This window comes from Gastrolobium bilobum, unplaced genomic scaffold (assembly GCF_033153095.1).
Source record: "Gastrolobium bilobum isolate Gb01-03AN ecotype WA unplaced genomic scaffold, APGP_CSIRO_Gbil_v1 utg1531, whole genome shotgun sequence".
In the NCBI taxonomy this organism is placed as follows: Eukaryota; Viridiplantae; Streptophyta; class Magnoliopsida; order Fabales; family Fabaceae; genus Gastrolobium; species Gastrolobium bilobum.
The window spans coordinates 141658-156738 of NW_026896587.1; the positions used below are offsets into that span (position 1 = coordinate 141658).

At 36.6% G+C, this 15081-nt stretch overlaps 2 protein-coding genes across 2 annotated transcripts; one reads left to right on the forward strand and one right to left on the reverse strand.

Moving 5' to 3' along the window:
• Positions 1–288: 288 nt before the first annotated feature.
• Positions 289–3146, forward strand: LOC133300790 (mitogen-activated protein kinase homolog MMK2-like). The gene is made up of 6 exons (XM_061500380.1): positions 289–440; positions 557–686; positions 786–923; positions 1498–1830; positions 2707–2890; positions 2971–3146. The coding sequence occupies exons 1-6, from the start codon at positions 289–291 to the stop codon at positions 3144–3146; spliced, it is 1113 nt and encodes a 370-aa protein (XP_061356364.1).
• Positions 3147–4087: 941 nt separating this feature from the next.
• On the reverse strand, positions 4088–13826 carry LOC133300782 (heme oxygenase 1, chloroplastic-like). The gene is made up of 4 exons (XM_061500371.1): positions 13131–13826; positions 7651–7874; positions 4611–4718; positions 4088–4424 (listed from the first exon to the last, which is right to left on the reverse strand). The coding sequence occupies exons 1-4, from the start codon at positions 13549–13551 to the stop codon at positions 4332–4334; spliced, it is 846 nt and encodes a 281-aa protein (XP_061356355.1). The 5' UTR covers positions 13552–13826; the 3' UTR covers positions 4088–4331.
• Between the last annotated feature and the right edge of the window lie 1255 nt (positions 13827–15081).

A 15081-nucleotide genomic window follows, 5' to 3' on the forward strand; every position in this document is an offset into this window, starting at 1 on the left:
ATTTTAATTTTCATACTGAATAAGATAGCTTAAAAAAATTCTTACTAAATTTTTTTAATACTCAAATTAATCCTTGTACGTTAACAGTAATATTATAAGAAAAGAAATTTAATCGGACAATAGACCATGCCTTTGTATTGGAAAATGAAAGCGTCTTCTTCTCCAAACATTGAGTTGAAAAGAAGAGAGTGAAGTTTGGCATTGCAGTTTCAGAATAAAAGAAGAGTGTGAGGTTTGGCATTGCAGTTTCGGAAGAGTGCTTTGGTTTCCTTCCCCATTCGATTGAAGATGGATATCAAAGAGGAAGAGTCAATGAAGAGGGTTTTGACTCACGGAGGTGGATACGTGCAGTACAATGTGTACGGTACCTTGTTCGAGGTCTCCTCCAAGTACCTCCCTCCCATTCGCCCTATCGGTAGAGGCGCTTATGGCTTCGTCTGGTAATTTTCTTTTCTTCTTTCTTTCTTTGTTTTGCTTTGCTTCAATAACAACACAATCAATCACTGTTTTTATTTTGTCATGTAAAATCTAATAAATCTGGCACTTTGTTTTTCAGTTCTGCTGTTAATTCAGATACACATGAGGAAGTTGCCATCAAGAAGATTGGTAACGCATTTGATAATATAATTGATGCTAAAAGGACTTTGAGGGAAATTAAGCTCCTTCGCCACATGGATCATGAAAATGTAACCTTCTGTTTTTTTCAAATTAAAAAATCTCTTCCTATTTTTAGTCCTTGTAATTCTGATGCATTTCTTGAATTAATTTGCTATCTTCTTTCTCAGATCATTGCCATTAAGGATATCATACGGCCTCCCAAAAAGGATACTTTCAATGATGTATACATTGTTTATGAATTGATGGACACTGATCTTCATCATATAATTCGTTCTAATCAATCTCTTAACGATGACCATTGTCAGGTTCGGTTCTAATCATATTTTTTGAACTTAATTGCCATGTCATTTTTTTTGTCTTTTCAGGGGCAAGTCTGTCCTTTTCAATATTTGCTACCAATATCAAACACTGCTTAGTAACAATGGAGATACAACACTTCCTGTATGTTGGAAAAAAGTCATAATATCTGGACAGTGTATACTATACGTGGGTTTTCAGTTTTCACTTTTGCGTTTATACAGAAAATCAATGAACATTGACAGTATTGCTAAGATATTGTGAAGTAATGAAATGCTTTCTCTATACTCCCATTTGAGTGTGACACAGATTTGCCTGCATTAACCATCCTAGTCAAAGAACTACTGTAACTTATCAAGTCTTATCTTTGGACATAATATTCCCATTCTAATGAAGTATTGAAATTTGCACAACACAGACTCACAGAAAGGTTAAATAGATCATCTTGAATATGAAATCTATTTTTATTATTATAACAAAAGAAGGAGCTGTCTCATTCTCACATCAATAGGTATTAAGTTTTGACTTCTTTTTTTCATTTGAAATTAAGCATGGTATTGATATTTCATGAAACTTCTGCAGTACTTTTTATACCAGCTGTTACGTGGGCTGAAATATGTGCATTCAGCTAATGTCTTGCACCGTGATCTTAAGCCCAGTAATTTACTTCTGAATTCAAACTGTGACCTCAAAATTGGGGACTTTGGTTTGGCAAGGACAACATCTGAAACAGATTTCATGACAGAGTACGTTGTCACCCGATGGTACCGAGCCCCAGAATTGCTCCTTAATTGTTCAGAGTACACCTCTGCAATTGATGTTTGGTCTGTTGGTTGCATACTTGGTGAAATTAAGACCAGAAAACCCTTGTTTCCTGGGAAAGATTATGTTCATCAGCTAAGGCTTATAACAGAGGTATGGGTTTGATGCTTCCATTTAAACTTGCGGGCTGCTGTGGCATTCTAAATATTGTATTACATTACTTATCTCTTGCGTTAGTTGGTTGATCTGTAAAATCCTCATCCTGCTTATGAAAGTGATTTACACTTGCGAGTTACAAACCCAAACCCTGTAACTAACAGAAGGAATTTTTATTATGAGAGAAAAATAACTCCCTTTGACCTTCCCAACATGCTTAATAGTTGATACCCCAGCTGAAGCTATTGGAAGCAAAAAGCCATTGTTTTTCACATTTTGTTACTCCCGTTGTTTGCTTATCCCTGCTTTCGTCACTGCTTAGAATGACTTAAATTAACTATAGGAATTGGGTTCTGTGTGAAGTTTTCACAATCTGAATGCCTAGAATGACTTAAATTTGTCCAGAACCGACACCCTTCACTAAACTAAAGTGCAAAAGAAAGCTGTTCAAACTTCCAATTCTTCCTGTTTCTTGTTTATCTTTCAGATCCAGCTATTGCTAATTTACTGTTGTTGATAAATGGAAGTCAATCGCTGTCTAGAATATGATAAGCCATTATCTTTAGCATTAATATATCTACAATCGACCCTCATCTCTATCCTCGCAAATTGGGGAGTTTTGTGACTGGAGTTTGCCCTTTTTATATCATTTTGCATGGTTCCAGTTTCGGTATCTCTACCAACCCTTGTTCCCCTTACACCAGGGAATAATAAAAGTCATATTATAATCCATCTTATTATACTTCCATCTTGAATGCTGTTATTGTTAAAAAATTGAAGGAATGCATGTAAGCTGATTCTATAGTTCCCTGTAAATTGATCACTACTAGTTGTAACACCACAGATGCTTTCTGTTCTCCTTTTGCTTAAAAGTTAATAGGTTCACCTGACGATGCAAGCCTTGGATTTCTCCGAAGTGAAAATGCCAGAAGATATGTTAGACAGCTTCCACAATGCAGGAAGCAAAAATTCTCGGCTAGATTCCCTGATATGTCGCCTGAGGCTTTGGATCTACTAGAAAAGATGCTTATCTTTGATCCCAACAAACGCATAACAGGTTAGCAAGTTCTCTTTTTTAATGTAAGTCCTCTTTCTTTTTTTGTCCCATATTTATGTAGTATTTTCATTTATATGCAGTTGATGAGGCATTATGTCACCCATATCTTTCTTCACTTCACGACATCAATGATGAGCCAGTTGGTCCCAGGCCTTTCAGTTTTGATTTTGAGCAGCCAACATTCAGTGCAGAGCACATCAAAGAGCTCATCTGGATGGAATCAGTGAACTTCAACCCAGATCCACCCTGTCAGTAATTCTTTTTTATTTGTATATGGGATCTATTAATCTCATGTTGCATGAGCACTACTTTTTCAAAAAGAGAAAAAAAATAAAAAATAATGAACCCCATTATTTTGTCTCTGTTGCATGAGATAATTATCTCATGTAACATGAGATAATTATTTCCTTTCGTATATATGTAACAAGATAAACTTCTTTCACCTTAAATATGGTGCCTGTCCATCATTGTCCAGATAAGTTGCTAGGCACAGAAAGTTCCCTTCCTGGGAATCTAATTCTAGACCATTTAGGATGCAAATGAAAATGGGTAATCTGTAGAAATCCTGTTGAATATCACAAGCATTTATAGAAGTTGAAAAGCTGTTGTATTATGTTGAAGTTTGCTTAAGGAGGAATGGGAGTCAGGGTCTGGGAGGAGCAAATATGATAGCAAAAACCGTGAGTCTGTATTGGAGCGTTTTTTTTATTATCTATCAATAATCTTTGAATCCTCTTTTCTGGTTTTTAATGTTTAGATCTTGTACCATTTGTTACACGCCTATGATGTCTGGCTTCACACATGGGGTGGATTCTTGTTTCATGGCTAAACTTAACAATGCATCTCTTATTAGATTAAATACAAAATATTACAATGATTAAATTAAATTAAAATGGAAAAAAAAGAACGTAATAACTAAATATAAACTCTAATTTGATATTAAAGTAATTTTTTTTATGGAAAAAGTGTTTTTCCTATATGTAACATGAAATTTCCAAAATGCCGATCATCTTTACTATCTCCTATTACACTAAACCCTTTTTTTAATTATACTATAGCAATTTGTTAGCTTGTTACACAATAAGAACACCGAATTAATTATTTAAAGTAATTAAGAATTCATTATAAGAATATAAAATTATTTATTTCAATAACAGATCCAATTATCTTCTAAAAATATCTTTACAACACGAGTAGTAACAGGTCAATCCACATGTACAATATGAAGCAGGAACCTTCGAGAATAACAATCAAGTTCCAATAAACGTTGACGTTAATATCATAACAACGTTTTTTGGCACAGTATTACCCATAAAATGTTCTCCCAGCACTACTATTCATTAGCGAATTGAAAACTAAATAATACACATATGACATAATGTTCTTGGCTAACGCCATGCACTTCAATACACATACTCTATACATAGCAGAGCACCTATTATCACGCTAGAATTAGACGAAGAATCTCTCCCGAGAACTTGAATGATTTCTCTGTTTCTTCCAGAAAGTGGTTCTTCTCTTCCCGAGTCCATTCCTGATATAAACAACAAGGGAATTCCAAAAGGCATATTCATTACCCCAACTCAGAAAATTTGAATGCAACCATTTTATCCTTTGCTACCCAGAAATAAAGCCGCAATAGAAATCAACCTATTGATTATTCCTTTAATGATTGCAAGGAACCGTACGCAAAGAGTTAAAGAGAGTTCAAGAAACTTACTTCAGCAACTTTATTCAACTTGTCCCTCACATTCTGCAACAACTGGGAAAGGTCACCATCCCATTTATAGAACTCCAGCCCCTTGCTGTTAAGTAGCTTTTCAGCAACCTGTAAAAGTTAAGGTTAAGATGCTGGAAGATCTTGAGTATAGAAAGGATAAAGTAACATTCATTATTGATTTTTACCTCATCAGGTGAAAATGGCTGAAAAAAAAACTACAACATAGTGAAACCCCCAAGAGTTGTAGGATGCCAATCAAATGCAGAATGCTTGATAACAATTCTCTCTCGTTAACAAATGCAGATATCTTGCTTATTTTAATTTTTAAAAAGCTTATAATAAAAATGCTTCAGAAAGGGCTTTAGGCTGAAAACTTTTTTTTCTAAGTGCAAAATATGCGAATCCAAACATGTATGTATACAAATAGTAATATTGATTAATTACCATCAGCATAATAGTAGTTACACACAACAAAGTATTTGATGCTAAGAGAAAATAATGCACATAGAACATATGTGACTCAACACTGCAAATATCTGTATATAGATACAACTATTGTGGGAATTGTCAAGATCTGACATACCAGCTTATATATACTGATGAGACCTTGAGATGCACCATCCCAAAAGCTAGCTCAAAGGGTGGGAGTGCCCAAGGCCTTATAAACCCCACATTAGTTACCCATACAATCAATGTGGGACTCCAAGTCCCATACCTTGCAAATAGAACCCCAACATTCCACCACGCTTCCCTAATGCGTGCCCCCACGCACATTGCAGAAAATATAAAGGAAATACAGAAAATACACACTAAAAGACCTCACTCACTCTAAAGCCAAATACCTAGGCCAAAGAGATCCCAAGAGATCTTTTCCAAAAGTCCCACTCCAAATATTCTGAATACATGCATCCCTCACTACACACACTCACTCACCTTTTATCCTACTTACCAGAATATTCTAGAATAGTTTTCCTAACAAACTAGCTAATTCACTAACTAATTTTGCATTGCATTGCTGAACTTGGGCCCACTAGTCCTAGCCCATCAATACTCCCCTTTCAAAATTCACCTTGTCCTCAAGGTCAGTAGAAAAGGCAGATAATGTGAGAGGATTTTCCACCGGGATCCCATTGTTTGAAACCTCTTAATCCCAATGTCAGCAGAAAAGGATTTGGCACTCTGTCACCCTCAGCTAACTTATCATTTGCACAAGCCAAAATGCAGAGTTGTTTATTTGGATGAGAAAATGCTATGTTATTCACGCCGCCAATATGAACATCTGCCTCTATACGATGGGCCAGCTCATTTGATCCAGTGTAGGTATATAAGAGAATAGATTGTTTAGTAAATACAATACCCACCAAACATCCATCAAGGCTCCATGTGACATGGTTGAAAGAAATAGGTGCAGCCACCTGAATTGGTAATGAGCATGCTGATATACCTAAGTACCATTCAAGGAAAAATTTACCATATGGTGTGTTTCGAGAACCCTCATTTCTAAAAAAATCAGGATGCTCAGCTTGTTGCGTCAAAATTCCGGTACCCAAAGGACCACCATCTCCCCATTCTCGCTTTCCAATCTTTCTTGCCAACACATTTAGAGACGCAAACATATACTCATCATAGCACTGAAACTCGCCAAGTTCATAAGCAAAGCCAAATTTGGCTTCTGGGAAGAGAATGAAAGATATCTAACATACCCCCTCCTTTCTACCACCTCGTTTGGCGACCATAATCGCATCCCCCACCACTCGCCACCGTACATCGCCTCTGTTGCATCATTGGAGTCTTGCGTGCTGCTGCCCTGCGTGTTGCCCATTGGGTTGTGCCGCCATCGTTCTGTCATTTCTTCAGGAGACCTTCGCCGGAATTGCATTGTCTTCCGGTCACCATTTCCACCTCCGCCATTATTTCCTCCGCCGTTGTTACCAGTCTTGCCTCTCTTTTTTGCATCGTACCCTAAGTTGACATTGCCTTTGTTGGGCTGTGTTTGCATCCCATTGGTTCTGATGGGGTTAATTAGATTGGGCCCTCTATTGTGAGGCCCATTACCAGACTCAGCCCCTCACCCATTTGTTTCACCAGTTAAGTTGTTGGACCGGGTCATGATTGCAGCTCTTAAATGCTGACCCAAACCACTTCTCTGTTCTCTGGTCCTGCTACATTCTCCTTCTCCCTTTCTTCTTCTTCTTCTTTAATTTCTTCTTTTTCAATTTTCTGTTCGTGTTTTGCTTCCTCTTTCATTCAAGCTTCTTGCTTTTCTTCCCAAGCATCCATGATCCTTATCATCTTCCGCATCAATTCCATGACATCCTTCGTGTTGGCCTTCTCCAATGCTTCAAGATATCTGTCGGTTTTGTTCTCCATTTTTTTTTTGTTCTTTTTTTTTTTTTCAGATCTGGACCAAAAGCACTCCCTAGATCGGAAATGCTCTGATACCAAATTGATGGAACCCTTTTTTTATAAATCTGAAATTGCAGAAAATATAAAGGAAATACAGAAAATAAACACTAAAAGACCTCACTCACTCTAAAGCCAAATACCTAGGCCAAAGAGATCCCAAGAGATCCTTTCCAAAAGTCCCACTCCAAATATTCTGAATACATGCATCCCTCACTACACACACTCACTCACCTTTTATCCTACTTACCAGAATATTCTAGAATAGTTTTCCTAACAAACTAGCTAATTCACTAACTAATTTTGCATTGCTGAACTTGGGCCCACTAGTCCTAGCCCATCATATACCTACAAGCCTTGTAAAACTTTGCGGACCGTTCCATTTAAAAGAAATTCGAGATATTCCCACTTCGTCAAAAACTTCACTATTTTTTTTACATCTCCAAGGAAATATATAGTAGTAAATATGCTACATGGAGAGGAAAAATGAAAAATATCCCCCGATGTGACTGTGCCATATTAATCATAAAACAGATGTTCCAGCCCAATAACAACACTCAAAACCAAAGGTGGGCTGCATAATCAATGTGAAACACAACATAATTTAACTTCTTTTAGCATGAATGCAATTGATTACCTTTTTCCCAATCATTCGACCACCAGCAGTGTGAGCAAAGTAGATGTTGTAAAAGTGGCAAATGAAGGCTTGGGGATCCTTATGAGATAATTCCGTAAGATATTGTGCATAGGTAAGACCAGGAGAGGAAGGTTCAGGAATGGTATGACCTTGCTCCTTGAACCACTCCAAATCTTTTGCCAAACTAGCAGACCTTTCCAATCCAGTATTTCTGAATTCAGCATCTATGAAAGAAAGATGAAATCATAGGCATTTAACAATCAGATTAGTTGGGAACATCCATACACCAGGGAACACCAACTTATTAGTTATGGATATGCTAAAGAAATATAGAACACAACAACTAAAACGGATAACAGCAAGAAACCCTTGAAATGGAAAGCTGAGTGAACAAGACAATTAAGAACAAGTTCCAGAATATGAAGAAGCTTAAAGATATATGATTATAAATTATATTGAATGCTTTTGCAGTTATTTTCCCACTAAATTACAACTCTACCTTGCACAGTAGGAAGGCTGGACACTATGTAATGCCCCGTGTGCACCCGAACCATTATCCTTATGATTTCAGGTGCAGCAGTTAAATTTTTTATTTATTTAATAGGTTCTTTATTAAATACCATTGCAAATACAACTTCCTTTATTTGATTTCCAAGTTTGATGTACAAATAATAGCAAGGTAGCCAAACAACATATATTGCCATTAATCATAGTGACTACAAAGGAAAGCATACATACATGTGTTATGTGTATAAATGCATTGGTATGACGTAAAGCATAACTCACAAGGAATCTAGCTTTCAGCTTTTGTCTTCAAAATAAAGTTTCAATCCTTGTTGATTTCATAGCCTAGCCTTGACAGAAATGATATATATATATATATATATATATATATATATATATATATATATATATATAGGTGCACCACTAACATCTAGTGAAATTGGTGGTTAGGCTGTTTGAAGACTTTGGGATTCCTTTTAATTATTATTCATTCATAATCCCTCAAGGTCAGACCAGTTTAATGGGTACAAGGTAAGTTCTCTTGGAATTATTTGATCTAGATTTTCCTCATCTTCTATAATTCCCAATTCTTGAAACATTCCTTAAGAACTGGCACCCTTCACTATTTAAGAGTTGGCCCTTCAATTAGCGAACCTAGCCCCTTAACTAACAAGCATATCCATTACTCCCTCAGAATTACACGGTTTATGCATCTACTGAATTTTTTTGTCACCAACAGGAAAATATCCTGATACAGGAATTTCGGTATCCAAATATACTTCGAAAAGTATCCGAATACAGCAACAGAAGTATCTAGATATTGTAATGCAGGGATTGTTCCTGTCGAAAACTCCCGTCTCTCACTTATATATGACTTCTAAGTAGTTAGGTACAATTAACCCTTTCTTTCATTCTTCAAAATCTGCAATTTCACCATTTATGTCTCTATCTCATGCCTTTCATGAAACAAGTAATAAATTATACATGTGTTCTCTCAAATAATTACTTTAAGTAGCTCATGTAGTCAACGTTAATTCTGCCATGTACCAAGCACAACTCATACACTATAAAAATCTGAACATCAACCTTACAAGATATCTGTAAAGAACCTTGGGATACACCACCCCAAAAGCTAGCTCAAAGGGTGGGAGTGCCCAAGACCTTATAAACTCCACATTAGTTGCACATACAACCAATGTGGGACTATATATAGTCCCACATTGGTTGTATGTGCAACTAATGTGGAGTTTATAAATCTCAACAATATCTTTCAAAATACATGGATAGAAGCAAACATTACACATTGGGAAAACAAAAGATGCACCTCCACTTCATACACATATCATTAGCAGCATTGTAACCAAAATAGTTAAAGCAACATAATTCCATCTTCATTCGTTTTTAAAGAGGACATCATATTTTGGCAATCTCCAATTAAGGCAGCATATATCTTTCATGCACTGATTAGCATAAATACCAAGTTCACAAAATTAAAGCTATACTTTCATTGCATTTACGTGGCTGTCTATGGTTCACATAATGAAAACACACACAAGTGTTCAAAATACATACAAACTACTACTACAACAGCCACATCATAAAAGACTTTCATAACATAGCAGCCCTATCGACTTCACAAACACATCTGAATTAAACCAGAACTTCCGGCCATCACTCCTTTTCATTTACTTGCACTATGGCCATTCCCTTATTCTCTGGACTCCCTGCAATAGCAGCCCCAGAGTAAAAACTCAATAAACCGCTAGTTCCTAAGTCATTTTTCCTTCTTACTTTCAATGCACCTGCATAAAACTCATTTTAAAACAGAATTTCCAATGTGAAGGGTACATAACAGAACAATCAGTTAGTGCATTAGCACAAACACAATTGAAAAGCTAAATCATGGTACATCCATCATCATAACTTGTCTATATACACCACCATGAGCCTTTGCTCAAGTAGGACGTCTCCTAAGAGGTGTCTAAGCTTAATCTTCAACCTGGCCAGGGATTCATACTATGCTCTTCAAGAGCAGCACTTAATTCTCAACTGCTCAACTTCTCATCTTGTCTTTCATTCTTTCTTTGAAACACTATGCTCTTCAAGAGCAGCACTTGATTCTCAAGTGCTAAACTTCAAATCTTGTCTTTCATTCTTTCTTTGAAACACTATGCTCTTCAAGAGAGGCTTGTCTATATACACCACCATGAGCCTTTGCTCAAGTAGGACGTCTCCTAAGAGGTGTCTAAGCTTAATCTTCAACCTGGCCAGGGATTCATACTATGCTCCTCAAGAGCAGCACTTAATTCTCAACTGCTCAACTTCTCATCTTGTCTTTCATTCTTTCTTTGAAACACTATGCTCTTCAAGAGCAGCACTTGATTCTCAAGTGCTAAACTTCAAATCTTGTCTTTCATTCTTTCTTTGAAACACTATGCTCTTCAAGAGAGGCACTTAATTCTCAAGTGCTAAACTTCTTATCTTGTCTTTCATTCTTCTTTCAAAACAGCCATTGCCTAGTTTATGAATTCACTAACTCAAGACTGTAACTTCATGCTCTTGCATCATAACTCAGAAAAATGCAATTTCAGCTTTAAGGTAATTATAGCAATCACGTTTAACAGTCTTTACACTAACAACATAATCATTCATTTTCAAGAAACATAATACTCTAAATTTTCTCATAATCATGTAGCCTTAAAGCATGCTAAACAGTAAGCATTAAATTTTCATCCAATAATTCAAGCACAAAACAGAAACTTCAAGGTCCTAACATTAACCTTGCGCAACTGAAAATAAAGAGGAAAATAGGGCCAAGAACTAGGGGTTTACCACTTGTCCTTTCTCTATACGATGCTTTAGCCTCTTCTCCTTGACAAATTTTCACTTGAATCCCCTTTCACTAATAATAACTAAGGATCTTAAAATTTAAAGGTTGCACTTTTGTCTACCCCTTCGTATCAGCATTCACTTCTTCTTCCCATGGGTTAAACCTTCATGCATTCCCTACTTGATGCTCTTTAATCCCAGACGTTCACATATTAAATTGTGTCTTCCTCACAACCCCTGATCCATGCAGTACAGGAATTAAATGAATTGGTGTCTATGGCTCAAGGATGAGGGAAATTAAGAGAACAGTGTGGTCTCTATGGCTGATACCGAGAATAGCTTAGGGTGTTAGAGAATGGGTGAAGTTTTACATGCAAAGTGCTTTCTTTCGTGATATCAGACTTGACAGGGAGTGGTTGTCCTCTCATTAATTGCATGGAATCCATCCTAGATTAGGGAGTGTGAAATCCCCCATATGCACACACACGATCATAATCGGATGACTAGGAATTTGTTTATATAAACCTCTATTTTTCTCCCTGCACACCCAATCATATTCACCTCTATTGCTTGGGAATTACAGTTCAGCCCTTGCAGATTCAAATTTATAATTTTAACCTCTTGTCTTTGGAACCGAACATAAACTCTTCAACCAAAACAATAATTTCTGAATTTAATTTAACTTATAGATTTAAATTGAAATTATTGGGGTGTTATAAATCTCCCTACCTTTTAAAAATTTTGTCGTCAAAATTTAAGGTATTGAGTTTCATAGCCAAATCATACACATATGAGCATGCATTCATCCACTTCTAATATAATCGGCATTGACCATACACAAGCATTAACACTAAAATGTCTAACCATCCGAAAGGAGTGTGGTTCCCCACTTACATGGAAACAATACCTTCATTCATCAACAATTCCCTTAATTAGAAAATATGATGCAAATTTAACCTTATGCTTCGTTATTCATACTCAAAGTAAATAACCTACTCAAGGAAACATGAACCTTGACTATTGACTATTGATAATCTTCCTCCAAAGCTCATCATTCTTAGTCACTCAGAATTCCATGATCCTAAGTTGGTAGATACCCATATATAAAAACAAATAATTACTCAGATACCAATATTTTCTGCATTTTTTTTCCTTCTACCTCCTCACTTTTGATTGTAATGTGCTTCACAGAATAACAAAGTAAGAAAATAAAGATGTAGAGGCACATTTTGAAAAATTCTAATTTAGTCATGCAACTGCTAAGCATTTCAGATTACTCAGGGCATGCACAATAATAATAAAATTATATCTTACACTTATCAAGTTTACACAAATAGCCTCATTAGATTAAGAAATCATGCTTGCCTTCTCTATATTTAATTTAGAAATATAACCCTGAAGATCAACTAAAATGTTGATTTTCAGGGGAGGTAAGTGAAGTTTTCTCTCAGTAATCTCTTTCACTTATTACAAAAGCAAATTGGGTTTTGGTGGTTCCACTTTTGCTTCATGAATTTTTTAATTTTTTTTTGTATAGATGAATCCATTTTGAACAAGTGAGGATAAAGTCTGAGCAAATTTTCTTGGGTTATGTGCCAAGAATATCAAATTGAGCCCCCATAATGCATTAAAACAACTACCAATTCAAGAGAAACTCCAAATATAGTTACAGTAATTGCCGAATCGAAACAGCGACAACATCATATTGCAAGCACTACACCCGAGAAAAACAAGGCAGAGATAGTCCAGAAATTTAAATCAAAGGAAACTATCTACGTCAATATTCAGCAATTACATCTCAATACAACCAACCGTTAGTTCTTGATACAGTTATGCAACTATATCAATTCCATTATTTCAAAAAATTACTCAATTTGCAATTGGCTTGGGGCTATTTAACAAGATTAGAGAATCATTTTTCAAAAAAAGTACAAATCACATCACACAGAACGCTTCTAACTTATACATTGAGCTACTATAACAACCTCATAATTACTACCTTACCACGCGAAATATTTGCAGCAGTATACATAACAATCGAATACGAAATAGAACCGTCGCAAAGCTCAAACATCAGCCAACATGAATACTACGTTAAAATATCTAAGAATAGTGAGAGAAATAACAGAGTCACAGCAAAAACTCACATGAAGGATAAGCAGCCTCTTCAATGATCTTCTCAAGTGTATCATAAACCAACTTGCTGTCGACGAGGAACCTTAAGTACCCATCAATCGTTGGGTCCCACTTGGTCACAGCTCTCTCCTCGGGTTCCGTGACCTCTTTCTCACCCTCCTTGGCCTGGTCCTTCGTATGCAACTTCATGGCTACGAACCTCATCTCCTCCACGAACCCCTTGGACTCATCAGGGTAAAGCTTCTTGGGTTTCTCGGCCGTTGTTTCGGACACGATAACCGCTTTCATAGGCATCTCAAAAACGCCACGATGAACCTGAAACTTCACTGATAATCTCGTGGGCAAGAAAATTGGACGAAATTGATGAGGTGATGAGACATGGGTCTTGCTATAAAGGGATTGGATTTGAGAAACAGCTGTTAGTGACGCCATGGTGATTGATTGGTATTGCAAGAAGAGAGTTGAGTGCACGAAATCTCTGATGTGAAGCAGCAAATGAATTTAGATGATAGAGTGTGAGAAATGCGGGGATAAATACAACTGAAGGTTCAAGCAGTAACCTTGAAGAAAAAAACATTAAACCCTAAATTAAATGGGTGGTTTTGGTGTTGCCCAGCCTGCAAGGCAGACAGGTCTTGTGCCTTCTCGGCATCTCCTTAAATGGAAGGGATGGTTTTCTCTATCCCATCTCTCTAAAAATTAATTTACAAATTTCATGAGGAGTTTGACGAAGGAATGCATCAATTTTATATAATTTAATTAATATTATTCTTTTATTTTTATATATTTAGTTAATATTATTCTTTTATTTTTATGCATTTCAGTTACTTTTACGAGGATTTAATTGAAAAATTATAAATTATACAAACTCTTAAGATAAAAGATATAATGATGTCACTTTTTGTTGTATACAGAAATAACATTCTTCTTTCCCTTATAGCATTTATTACTGTTCACTTTCTTCATATTACTATAAGTAATATATTTATATTTTTTTAATATGTGAACAATATATCTGGTTGAACGGGCCTCTCTTCTAGTATGGTGTGATTCGAGAACGAACCAGGTGGGCATGTAACATCTCAGGCGCTGACGAGGGTGGAGAGTGATCGTCGGTGTGCAAGGACATGGTGAGCAAAGGCACAAACAAAGAGCGGCTCCTGGCAAGCTTCCAGCGACGGGGTACATGAATGAATCAAATCAACACCTGAAAAAGAGGAAATTCAGAGACTGTGCTGATATAGTTGACGATAGCTTATAAGAATTAATTGGTACTACCTATACTAACAAGATGCATCTATTTTTTGGTAGCCTATAACGGAAGAACTCCACAGTTAAGCGTGCTTGACTTGCAGTAATTATGAGTGGGTGACCTCCTGGGAAGTTTTCTCCGAAAGTGTGCGAGTAAGTACAAAGTACGCTGAAAAGTCTCGTGTTGTATATGAGGATAATCATTGATTCTTGAAGCGGTCAGGCCTTACGTAATGGGTGTGGGTTCTAAGAAGTCCCACATTGGACAATTAGTAAGAGGAGAGAAGATATATAAGCTCTCACCTCACACTACTAAATTACCCCTTAAGGCACTACACATTTTGTGGAGGGGAGAGGAGCTAGATGGCCTTTGGTTCACCACACACGTGCGCCACCGTCCGCTCGACTCGGCTCGGATCGGATCATGTGTGAAATAAAAAAAAAATTATTATTATTTTGTCCAAAAATACCTCTGTCCTTATCTGTTGCTTCCCTCCAATTTATTCAAACTCAATCGTTGTTTCCCGCCATTTTTGAACAGAACCGGTTCTTACCTTTTGGTTTCGTTTTGAACCAAACCCGTGCGTTCGGTTAAATTCGAACAGAATCGGTCACTGGTCGCACTGCTTGGTCGCGGTCAATGTTGTCAAACTCGAGTTTCTACGTAGAAACAGAAAGGGTGGTAGAAACGTAAAACGTAGAAACGACACA

What these genes read in the sequence shown, in the direction of transcription:
- LOC133300790 (XM_061500380.1), top strand. Translation starts at nt 289, where the DNA reads ATGGATATCAAAGAGGAAGAGTCAATGAAGAGGGTTTTGACTCACGGA. An exon ending in TTAACGATGACCATTGTCAG is followed by an intron (nt 924 to 1,497) that starts GTTCGGTTCTAA and finishes AAACTTCTGCAG; the next exon opens with TACTTTTTATACCAGCTGTT. An exon ending in AGCTAAGGCTTATAACAGAG is followed by an intron (nt 1,831 to 2,706) that starts GTATGGGTTTGA and finishes TTTGCTTAAAAG; the next exon opens with TTAATAGGTTCACCTGACGA.
- LOC133300782 (XM_061500371.1), bottom strand. Translation starts at nt 13,551, where the DNA reads ATGGCGTCACTAACAGCTGTTTCTCAAATCCAATCCCTTTATAGCAAG. An exon ending in AGAGGCTGCTTATCCTTCAT is followed by an intron (nt 7,875 to 13,130) that starts GTGAGTTTTTGC and finishes TTTCTTTCATAG; the next exon opens with ATGCTGAATTCAGAAATACT. An exon ending in GTCGAATGATTGGGAAAAAG is followed by an intron (nt 4,719 to 7,650) that starts GTAATCAATTGC and finishes TAACTTTTACAG; the next exon opens with GTTGCTGAAAAGCTACTTAA.